This window comes from Molothrus ater, chromosome 1 (assembly GCF_012460135.2).
Source record: "Molothrus ater isolate BHLD 08-10-18 breed brown headed cowbird chromosome 1, BPBGC_Mater_1.1, whole genome shotgun sequence".
NCBI classification, from domain to species: domain Eukaryota; kingdom Metazoa; phylum Chordata; class Aves; order Passeriformes; family Icteridae; genus Molothrus; species Molothrus ater.
This window is the reverse complement of record NC_050478.2, coordinates 66,418,023-66,429,471: the sequence shown is the minus strand read 5'-3', so window position 1 is coordinate 66,429,471 and position 11,449 is coordinate 66,418,023. Positions and strand designations below refer to the sequence as shown.

Genomic DNA, 11,449 nt, shown 5'->3' with positions numbered 1-11,449 from the left:
GGAGTACTGTTTCCCAGTCACATGTGACCAGCAGCTCTCTTCTGTAGCCCACTAAAGGCCTCTGGCAACCTGAATTCCCCAAATGAGGCAGTAGAGGATGCTCCTTCAAATATCTCCTTGATGCCAAGGATATTTCTATGGTAATTCTGCATTCAAAGTTACTGGTTCGTGTTGCATGAGAGGCTACACAAGGGCCCAAGGAAATGAATGAACCTATCTAAGGTTGTGCATACCCAGGGGGCTTCCATAATTTTTGGGTGCACAGAAATACAAAGACGGAATAATGACAATGTTGTGCTGCACTTCATTTGTTGAATTACTTCAATACCTTGCTCACAGATGTGTGCATGTGAATCTAATCAAACAAATTCCTCGTAGACAGCAGAGATTATTTTGAGAGATTATTCCTGCTGCTGCTACAGGAAAAGAAGCATCAGCCTTTCATAGCTTCTTGAATACAGGGGTGTGTGTACCTGCATACCCCTCTCCTTGTATATGTATCAAAAAAAAGTGAGAATAAAATTTTTCCTCTATATAGCACATTATTTTCATAAAGGATGATTAAAAGCAGACCTGCCTTTTTATGCAGAAAAAAATCCACACTAAAACATGTTTGATTGTTCATCAAGATAATCAAAATCAATTATATAAAAAAAAACAAATGAAAAACAAGGAAAGGCAGGGAAAAGGAAAGCTGGCATGATCAGAAATAAATATCTGGAAAAAAAGTGATTTTTCCGTATCCCTTGAAATCCTAGAATAGGAAATTTTTCTGTAGCTTTTCTTCTTGAATCATATTTTTCTTCCAATCCTAAAACAGCTCATTCAACTATTCAATTTGCTGTTCAATAAGAGTGACTCACATTACCTTTTAAATGCATACAAGAAAGTTGCATCTTTTTGTTTTCATTTTCCCTGTGTGTTTGTTGCATACTGACATCAAATTCCCTGCAGGCATCCTAACCTTGCAATTGGAGAAACAGCGCTCCAGGGTTTTCCACATGTCTGATACACCTGGATAAGAAGTGCTAATTGTCACCAACTTCCATTAAATGACAGCAGTAAGGCACAAAATATGCTTGATTTGCAGATGCTAGTACCAATGGGAATTAGCAGCAGATTAATAATTGTGCAGACCTTGAACATTCCCCTGGCACTGCCAGCCTGGGTTTCCAGTGCAACGTCAGACTACAAGGTCCTTGTTTTTACATTACTTTCCTGAGGAAATCAGGCTTAGGCATTTGCACTCTTTCCCTGTGTGTGTTTGGCTGTCCTACCTTTCCACAATAATTTCTGATCAATCTGAATAAATTTTAAAGGAAAGTAGAGGTTGCAAACATACAGTGTCCTTAGCAGTTTTGTGAAAAACAGGCAGCTAGGTAGATATAATCAAGCCTTAGCCTAAGTGTTTCAAATATCCTGTTTTTTTTAAATTCATGTATTCTTGCAGACAAATAAACCCTAATTCTGTTCAAATTTTGTTGGCTCTGAAAGTAGAAGGGAGATGTACCATAACACATATTCAGCAGGCAGCAACCTTGCATCCAGCCGCCTTTATGGGTCAGGTGACAAACTAGGTTCCCAGTTTGTGGTGATTTTTTTCTTTTTACAAACCTATCTGCCAAAAAAATCCTTTTTCACCTTGAGGCTTTGAATGGGAATCAGGAGTCAGCTTCTTCCACAGCTTCACCCTTGCTCTTTTTCCCTCCAGATAAATTCAGGGACCAAGGCTGTACCTTCCCTCCTCTCTTCTTGAACTGCTGCTGCTTTTCCCTCTCTGCTTGGCGCACACGAGGACAGCACCCCTATGGCATGCAAGGCGGCTCGGGTGGCGTTGCAAAGCTCATTTCTGCAGGCAGCAACATGATTACGGCGAAAGTGAGGGCGAGGTTGGGCAAATGTGTTTCAACACTTCTTTCTTTGTATTTATCACCATGCCATAGCATTGCTGCAGCCTGGCCTGCTGCTGCTCCAGCTGCCTATGCAAACTCCTGATGGAGCGCAGCAGCAGGAGCCGTCGGTACATTGCTAGCTGGAGCCGGTACTTCTCCTTTTCCTCCTTCTTTTTATTTTCTAAGGTCTCCATTACTGTTGTGGTCTTCATCCAAAACACACGGTCCAAACTGCAGGAGGCCATGCTGCTCTGGGTGCTGCTCCCTGCCTGCTGGGTGTCAGTCCCTGACTGCTGGGCCTCACCAGGCACCCTCGGGACCTGCAGCACCTCTGAATTCAGTTTGCCATCACAGCAGAGCCTTTTGGCGTACAGGGAGGCAAGGTGCACAGGCAGCAGGTTATCAACTGCTGCAGGGCATGAGGAGGCACCTAAGGATGCATCTACAGCTGCCAGAGGATGCTCAGCCAGCCCCGGGACTGTCCTCTGTGCCTGGCCACCACAAACCATCTCTGGGTCAGTTGGGGCTTTTAGCTGGGCCACTGCTCTGCTGGAGAGGACAGACAGTCTTTCTGGCTCTGCTGAGCTTCCCTTGTCTTCATCAAGGCTGTCTAGTGAAGGGCAGGCAGAGCAACCAGGGGATGCTGTTACAGCAACTTGAGTAGGAAAACTGTCTTCATCATCACTGCTGTTTTGGATCTCCTCTTCATCTCTTGATATTACAGCTGCTCTCTCAGCCATTTAATGCATTAGCTACAGAAACTTTCTGTGGACAAAGTGGAAGTAAAAGGATTTCATTTTCACATACACACACGGAGAAGCCTAGTGTAGAGTGACATTTGAAGAAAGAACCTCTTTTTATATTTAGGCAATGGACCTATTACTTTTCTAATAAAGCACAACCCTTGGGTCACTTCAGGCCATTTCTTGTGATTTGCATTAGATGTTCTTCGAGACACAACATTAATCCAATAATAATTAAAATGATATACTGTACTATTAACATTCTCAAATCTTTAAAGGCAAGTGATCTATCCCTGCAGCACCGGCTGTGCTGACTAATTAAACAGAATACAGTTGTAAATGGGCATTGTAAGCACTTCTCCCATTTAAGAACACAGCTCTAACAAGTGTCGTTTGTAGAGATGGGCAAGTTATCAGGATTGATCAGCTTTAAAGGGAGGTGGACGTACCGCAAACAGCAGGTTGCATTTAAATGCCCTCTCCAAGATTAATCTGTCTGCTACCAGTTTGTTTACAAGGTTGCCTTTCCCCCTCCTATTAATTCCAACAGTAAAGCTATATTAGCACAACGCTAGCCAAAGAGAGGAAAAGAAACCAAACACTTACCGAGGTTACGGGGGGGAAGGAAAAGAGTTACAGTGCATTATGTCTGTGTATCATATTTTCTTGGATGTGAGTCAGCACAATCTGGAACAGAAACATCACAGTGCTGGAGCAGGAGCAGCAGCAGCATTATGCTGTTCCACCCAGCAACAACACAGTCAGTCCCAATCACGGAGGAGTGCAGGGCTGCTTTCTTCCTCCTCAGTGGGCATTCCTTCCTGGTGTGCAGCTTTTATGTCATCTTTGAGCATCAAAATGAGTACCAGGATTGGATGGCACTTTTTACCCACCTCAAAACCAAACACACCTGATTCACCCATTCTACAGGGGGCAATACCTATGGCCCTTCCCATCCTTGACAGTCAGCAAGGAGATAGCACAGCTTCAAAAGAGGATGAGGTATTCTGGACTCCTAGTGTGCGTGTTTTCTTTCAGAAAAAAAGCCAAGCTTAGATAAACTTCAGCTGCATGAACAAGCTAAACCTAAAAATAAAATAAGCATTAGCAACCAAATGCTAACCATGAAGACAGGCAGAAGGTGTAGATCGAAGTGGTTAATGTACACCCATGTTTAATGAGGCTGGCCTAATCTTTAAAGAGCAGCACTACATCCAACTAAACCATCCCACAAAACAATAAACTTTATCTGCACTTCTGATGTTCAGAAAAGCTACCTTCAGCATTGTCACTTGTTGTAGTGCCAGGAACAAAATTCACAAATTATCTACCTGCATCTACTTCAATCAATTTACCATAGGGCTTCAGTTGCCCCAAGACTTTCTCTACTCCATTCTCTAATACAAATAGAAGAAAGAAGCAATCCAAAATACTATCTCAAATCTTCCAGCAGCTGGAAAAAAATGAAAGTAGATCCTATCTTCACTTCTTTGTGTGCTGCAACACAGATAATAATTTCTTATTTTTCATCTGTACTGACTAGCCTTCTTTCTGATGAATCTGCTAGTGTATGCTTACAAGATTGAACACACAAAGCCTGGCTAATATTAATTCAGATTTATACCTTGAGATATAACTTGAATGCATTTTTTTGTGCAAGATATAATTTGCACTGAATTTCTAAAATAAACTAAACCTACTGTGTTTATGTGCCAAATCATGCTGCAGTTTATATAAATAATGTAAGAAAGAGATTAATATCCAGTGAGTTAATATACAGTGCAAGCTTATATCTTGGTGATTCCCATTTACCTGAATCACAAGCTACGGTAATTGAAGAATATGGAATTCAGATAACAGGGATTTTACTGTATTAACTCATTGAAAAGGTTCATTGTAATACAGCATTATGTAGAGAGTTCTTTGGTTTCAGCTTCTCTCATCTCCAAAGCACTGCAGGAATATCTCCCACTCCAAAGAGGACAGGGGATGGGTGATAAGGAGTGTACCTGATCTCCAGCTATGTCAATACTTTTCTATAAGCTATAGCATTCTCTCCCTCACTTCCCCCTCTGTAGCAATTTGCTGCAAATAAGTGTTTTCTAATAGTCTAACAAGGCATGAAAAAACCAGATTTTTGGTTTCCAGGGTGTTTTTTGTCATTTTAGTTGTTTGTTTGTAGGTCCTGGGTTTTTTTGTTTGTTTGTTATTTCTCTGCTGCTTTATTTTTTCAGCAAAACTTTAGTCAGTACTCTTTAAAGAGATGGGCAGGGGACCAAAACCATCATTTTGCACACCAAATTAGTGTCACCAAAAATAATAATAAATGTTTTTTACTTGTGGATCTGAATGGAATAAACAGCATCTGATGCAATGAACTAACAATAAAATTCCAATCAAAACTCATTAAGATGGCTTTTCATAGAATTTTATGACTTCAGCTGTAATCTATGAAGCTTAATAGCAAAAAAATTCAGTCTATTAGACTTTGAGAATCAACAAAATAGAAATACTGTAAAAAATACATATTTTGTTATTGCTAAAATACAAGTTCTTTTTATGGTAAGGGCTGCATGTATGTTTCTATTGTTACCCTTCCCTTCATTGTTCATGACTTCATAAAATCTCAGCTAAAGGACCAGGTGGAAAAGTTCTAGCCTCAGTTTCTGCCTAAAGGTGAATACTTACTAAACACTTCAGCCAAAAAATAGAGATGCTCCAGTACAAAATGGGGAGCAAATCCAGTCTTACAACTGGGAAGACTTAAGGAAACCTTTCAGGAGAAAGGTCTCTTGTGTAACCAACAGACTGGAGAACAGGGAACAAGACCACACCTCATTTCAATGGAAACATGTAAATGCTTGTTCTGAGATGACACAACGATCCTACTCACCTGAGACTGTTACCTTGATGAAGTGGCTCCTACAGTTTATCTCTCTTTTATTTGCAATTTGACAGAACAATAGAGACCTGAATGGTTTCTTCTTCAAAAATTACATTGTGCTATTTCCCTGTTGAAGAAATAGGAGAGTTTGCTGTTCCTCCTAAGAACTTGTCTCAGGTAGACTCTGCTCAATACCACTTGCTCACCCTTGTACTTGTTTTTCTGTTTGTGGGAACCTTTCCAGGCAGAAGCTGCTTCAGATTTCAGTGAACATTTAAGTCAGACGAACACACCGAGGATTTCAGGCAGGTAAAATGAAAGCCAAGATGCCTCTGGTTGAGGTTCATTGCCTTTCATTACCACCCACTCACAGGTTGATGCAACTGCAGCAGTTTCAAGGTGTCAATAGACCCTGGGGAGCCACCTCCAAGCTGTCAGTCTTGCATACCCCTGAGAGGTCTATGTCAGCAGAGGTTTTTAATCCATCGCACTCTTTCAGGGAATAGCTACAAGAGGTGCTGGGAAACCTGCAGGCTCATGTATGTAAGCACATGCTGGAAGTCTCTGTGCTTGCAAGCTCATGGAATGAGTGCTGAGCCATCACAGTTGGGTTTTGTGTGGCAGAAGAAAAGGCCTGGTCACAGGGGAGGCCCTGCAGATGGCCGGGACAAGTATGCATGTTTCACTTCCAAATATAATGCCATTCTCAAACATGGACAGACATGAGGACAGGAAGGTGCTTGGCTTGTTATTTCATTAAGTACAAATATTTTACTGAATTTCAAAGCACAAAAGCACATTTACAAACCACATCAAAGGTGAGATATGCATAGGTGAAGATGGGCCATTAAAAGACCAAGGCCTGGGATGTTTTGTTGTTTTGTATTTCAGTTTGGGGAGTATTTTTAACAAAGTATTAAAAAATATCCTATTACACAGTAGCGCAATTACATATTTTATATTAATTTCTCTTAAAGATCAAAAGCCATATTTTGTCTGTTAATGCATGCACTCGCATGGCATTCTGCGAGCTCAATGAGATCCATGTGTGCATCTGAGGCCTAAATTTTTCCCCAAAGATTCTTTAAAATCCTTTTACAGGGCAGTAAGTTATGGAAGAAAGTCATATATTCCCTTTCTTCTGCCTTCGTGCCCAAAACAGGCAGGAGTTATTACAGGCTGCTCTGGATGGCATGGGATGGTGACAGTATCCCAAAGGACCAGTGGCCAGCCAGGGATTGCCAAAATTCTGCTCTCACACTTGTCCACACCCAGGAGTTAATCCACTCCTTCTACAAACAGAGAAATATGAAATTGAGCCCACTGATGACATCAAGAAGTGCTCTAGACATTTCAGAGGCAGGGAAAAGCATTGCAGGACATCTCTATTGCTTTCAGGCAGAAATTAGAAATATGTACAGAGCTGCAGTCCAATTGTGTGTTCTGGAAACGTTTAAGAAAAGTAAAGAGAATACATGATTTTACCAGTTAGGAAAGGTTCAATGGTTTTTACCACAAAAATACAGACATTTGAGCAGACTGTCTTTATATGAAGGGTAAAAGACATTGAAACAGGTCTGCCACAACTGGTAAAAATTAGCAGGCTTGCTGCCAGTCTCAACAGAGCTGAATGTCAGAGGTACAAATCTCTAAAGGAATATGCTCACAATGCATTTAGTCTGAGTTTGAGTTGCATTTGCAAGCTTCAAAGTCATAAGACTGCAGGTGCCAAAGTGACCCAAACACTAGGAAGGGCTTGATGACAACTCTCACTGCAATATTTCAGCAAGTCTACCCCTAACTATGCTTGGGCTTAGCTATTCCCAGGTACACAAAATGAAAAATACATTTATATGGCTTTATAAATATACTTTAGAAGTGAAATGTTTTGATTTTTCCTCAAGGCAGCAGCTGTTCTCCCTATCGTCTATGTGGAAAGCATTAGTTTATGATTTCAGTCACCGCTCACCAAGTGAAAGAATAACAGCATCATCGCCCAAACCAGCATAAACCCACATTCCTGCCACCAGATCCACAGAGTTGTGCTTTTATGCTGAAGCAGCCACAAAGGACTTTCCAAAGTCTTGTTATGAGCTCAGGGATCTACTTCAGCCTGCACAACGAGCAGCTGAAGGTTGTCAGAGAGGCCAAGATGGAAATGAACAACCCATGGATACAAAACTCTGGGATTTTGCTTGATTTTTCTCCCATGTCAGCAGACCAATCTGTACTAGGCAGACCCAACTGGCATCAAATGGGCCAAACACACTGCAGAAGAAGCACTTTAAATATAGTTCTTAAAAATTCCAGTACATTTCAACATAAAGGAAACCTCACATATCCAGAGTGGGTTAAGAATGATTTGCAGCAAGGACGTCCGCAGTGTATACTGTACAAATTAGCGGGGGACAAATAGAAATCTGTGTAGTGACTTAAAAAACCTTGAGAACTGCCAGTTTACCCCACTCACTTTTTCTGTTTCTAATGGCGAGTATATGCTTGTCTATAATTCATTTTCATACCAAAAAGGAAAATCAAATTATACACTGAAAAAACTTATGAATTGCAAAAATTTCTCCTAACTGTTAAGTGAAAAGGAAATTCTAAAGTATCAAAGGTTTCATTTTTTTCCCATAATAAAGAAAAGACTTTTTTTCATGGTAGCAACATTAAAAGTAATTACAGTCCTGCTTCTATTTTTTTAACTTTAATTTTGTAGAATACCCATCATTTTGTTCAGGAAAAATAAAGTGAGGGAGAGGGAGAGAACAAAATGCAAAAGAATTTTAAGTAGAAGATTGTGTAACCTGAGATTGCAGTCTTCCTATGGAGAAGAGACTAAAAAGTTGTTCCTGCAGAAAAGATGGTACTTGAAATACTTTGAATAACCTCCAGTATTAAAAGATTTAAAGGTATTGCTCCTATACCACAAGAACTTCATGCCTGGCAGGTGAATACTGGATTACCCAATCTAGCTGTTAGATTTCAGATGTGAAAATGAGTGTGTAGACAACTCATGTGCCTAGTTACAGTTCACATCCGGTATGCATTGAGAGAAAAATCCGTTCTTCTAATGAATATGTAAACTGACTATGTAATTTTTGGTAAGTGATGCTTATCCTTGCTTTCATTTTGACACTTGATCATAACTGACAAACTGGTAGCTGAGGAAGAAGAAAACTCTAAGCTGTAAGAATAATAAACAGAGCACAGTGAGAGATGGAAAAAAACTCCAGAATACATGGGAGGAAAACTTCAGGAAATGGGGCTAAGCCATAAATGGATTTAAAAAATAGTTTGGTGTTTCTACAACTTAAAATGAATTTTTTTTAAATTAACAATATTAAATGTGTGTCAATTTTCTGCCTTAGCTGTTAAACCAAAATGGTATGTGAAGAGAGTATTAAGAAAATTACATTTAATACAAAAAGTTTAGTTTAAAAACAGTTTCAGATTAAGCACATAATGAGAAAATAAAAAATGGATGCATTAATTCTCTTTGAGCCTAACCATTTCCACAACTACTAAACTGACTCATGAGAAGCTTAACTCTGGAGGTCAATATCAAGGACTGAAAAGTGTGCACCTACAAACACCTTCTCAGAAATTCTTCTTTCTCATATAAAATGCCTTGTTGCAGAGCCATACAGCTTTACTAATAGTGCCTACATAGACTCACCTGCTGTCTGTTGTCCACACACAAACACCGAAAAAAAAAATTCCCCAAGGTCATTTGGGGCTATGAAGAAGGTCAGGCTTGCTCACTCCTTAATACCTTTGAAGCTGCTAATGTGACTGAGATGGATGACAGTGAGTAGGATACAAGCCTGTCTGTCAGCAAAACACATGATCTCAGCAATATAAAGTGTAATTGATCTAAATCTCAGCTACAGCAGTTAGCAGACTCCAAGAGGGAGAGAAGGCACTTGGACCACAGGGCTTGTACTTGACTATGTTCTTACTTTGCAAAATAGACATTGCTCAGCGACCTGGATTTTTGCAGTTTACTTCCAGTGGTTACTACAGATAGTATTTTCACACCAGCAGTTTCATTTTTATATCCAGAGGCTCTTTGCTGAGTCTCTGTCAAAGTCAAATTCATTACCTGATGAATTATCAGCTAAAACCCTGTCACTTTTCTATAAGAAAAATTTTTAAGAGATTAGAAAGTAACAGAAAAAACATAGACATATATACATACATACAAATATATATATATATATATATATATATATATATATATATACACACATAAAATTCATGAAAAATAAGCTTTCTAATGTTTGGATGTTTATTTTAGAGATGTGTATCCACAGATATTCATTTCTTAAATAAAAATAAATATGGAGTCTGATTTCTACTTAATTGAACAGAGAACAGACTAAGAAAGAAGAATGTGAGACCCCAATCCCACTGAAGTCTCAGACTGAACAGAAAAAAATGCACCCTTCCCAGAAAGAGTGAGCACAATTAGGTTCTGGATGTCAAAAAGAGGTAATGCTTCTTTGTACCATTTATGTTGCCTGTAGCCTTGTCTGCTCGAACCTTGAACCGTGGTTGAACCTCCCTGAGCCCCAAGCAAAAGTCCTGCTAGAACCCCACTGGCATGTGTGGTTCAAATGCCTCCTTGTGCCTAGAAGACACTATCAAGCTGTTATTAACTCTAGTGACAGCAGGGCACAGTTTTATCCTCAGTCATACTTTACTGAGCATCCTTGAGATCTACCTGAAGAGCATTAAAAGAGCACAGAACATAGTCATTGCCATCTGTCAGTGTATTATCTGTCACCTTGCAAGCTTTTCCCCTTCCTTTCTAAACCCTCTGCCAAGGCACCACCAGCGCCACCTTTTTGACTCCTGAAGAGAACTCCATGCTTAGTGTAAGTATTGTACTAATTAAGACATTGAGAGCAGTAAGCAAAAACCATAATGTCTGGCCTCACACTTTGCAAATTACTCACAGTTCCTTGCTTCCCTTCACAAGATTGTCTCGATAACAGCCATTGCCAGTAGGGATCTGAGGCAATGAGTGTAGCAAGAAACCCTAACAAATACATGCCTACATATGTGAGCTCTACTTCCTTAGGCAAAAATAATGAGCCAAATGAGTGAAGGATCTGCTGCTCTCTTATGTATGGTAGCTGTGTATACACTGATGTGCAAGAAGCTTCCAGAGACTTCTGTCACAGCTTGTCAAATTGCCACAGCTTGTCAAATTACTGATTTCAGAAACTTGTACTACTCCCAAAGGACGGTTGCTGCTTTGTCATTTTAGAAAGGTGGCACACCTCTGAGCTTCTTTCAGTGTAGGTTGAGGGAATGACTACATGTTATGTATGCCAGAAGAAGGTGGAATTGGCCAAGTTGAGCAAGTTAAGGCAATCCAAAGCTTTGAGACAGAGCAAAAATAAATCTATGTGGAAGGACACAGTACAGGCATAAACAACACCCACACAGACTATCTGAGGTCTTGCTTTCTTGCTTGGAAAAACAAACTCCTTCTGAACTCTGTTCATTTTTACAGACAAAGCCTTTAAGCTTAATGGACAAAAGTACAAGTCATAAGTACAGGACACTTAATCTAGGTAATTTATCTCATCCTTTAGTGTTTTCAACACAGACAGGAGTAGCTGCCACTTGGAACAGACTTCCTCTAAACTTCACTTTCAAATGACATTAATTTTCAGATGACTAAGTCCAGAGCAGTTCACCTTAACCATGAGGCATGTATTAATGAGAGAGACTGAAAGATCAGTCTTAACACAGCTCAAACAGGAACTGTTCTCACCCATGGAGAGGGTGATCCTTGCATGGCTACAGCCAAATAGCTTCCAGCAACCTGTGTTTTAGGGGTTTCCTGTGCTTGGTGCTGCATCTAGATAACTGCATTTGACAGTCATTGATGGAACAATTTTCCTAATTCCCCTTTG

At 40.0% G+C, this 11,449-nt stretch overlaps 1 protein-coding gene across 1 annotated transcript; it reads right to left on the bottom strand.

Annotated features, from left to right (window-relative positions):
• Positions 1–1,867: 1,867 nt before the first annotated feature.
• Positions 1,868–3,337, bottom strand: LOC129047024 (uncharacterized). Its single transcript, XM_054517961.1, has 2 exons — positions 3,242–3,337; positions 1,868–2,657 (listed from the first exon to the last, which is right to left on the bottom strand). The coding sequence occupies exon 2, from the start codon at positions 2,630–2,632 to the stop codon at positions 1,868–1,870; it is 765 nt and encodes a 254-aa protein (XP_054373936.1). The 5' UTR covers positions 2,633–2,657; positions 3,242–3,337.
• Between the last annotated feature and the right edge of the window lie 8,112 nt (positions 3,338–11,449).

Coding starts and splice junctions, on each gene's coding strand:
- LOC129047024 (XM_054517961.1), bottom strand. CDS start 2,632: ATGGCTGAGAGAGCAGCTGTAATATCAAGAGATGAAGAGGAGATCCAA.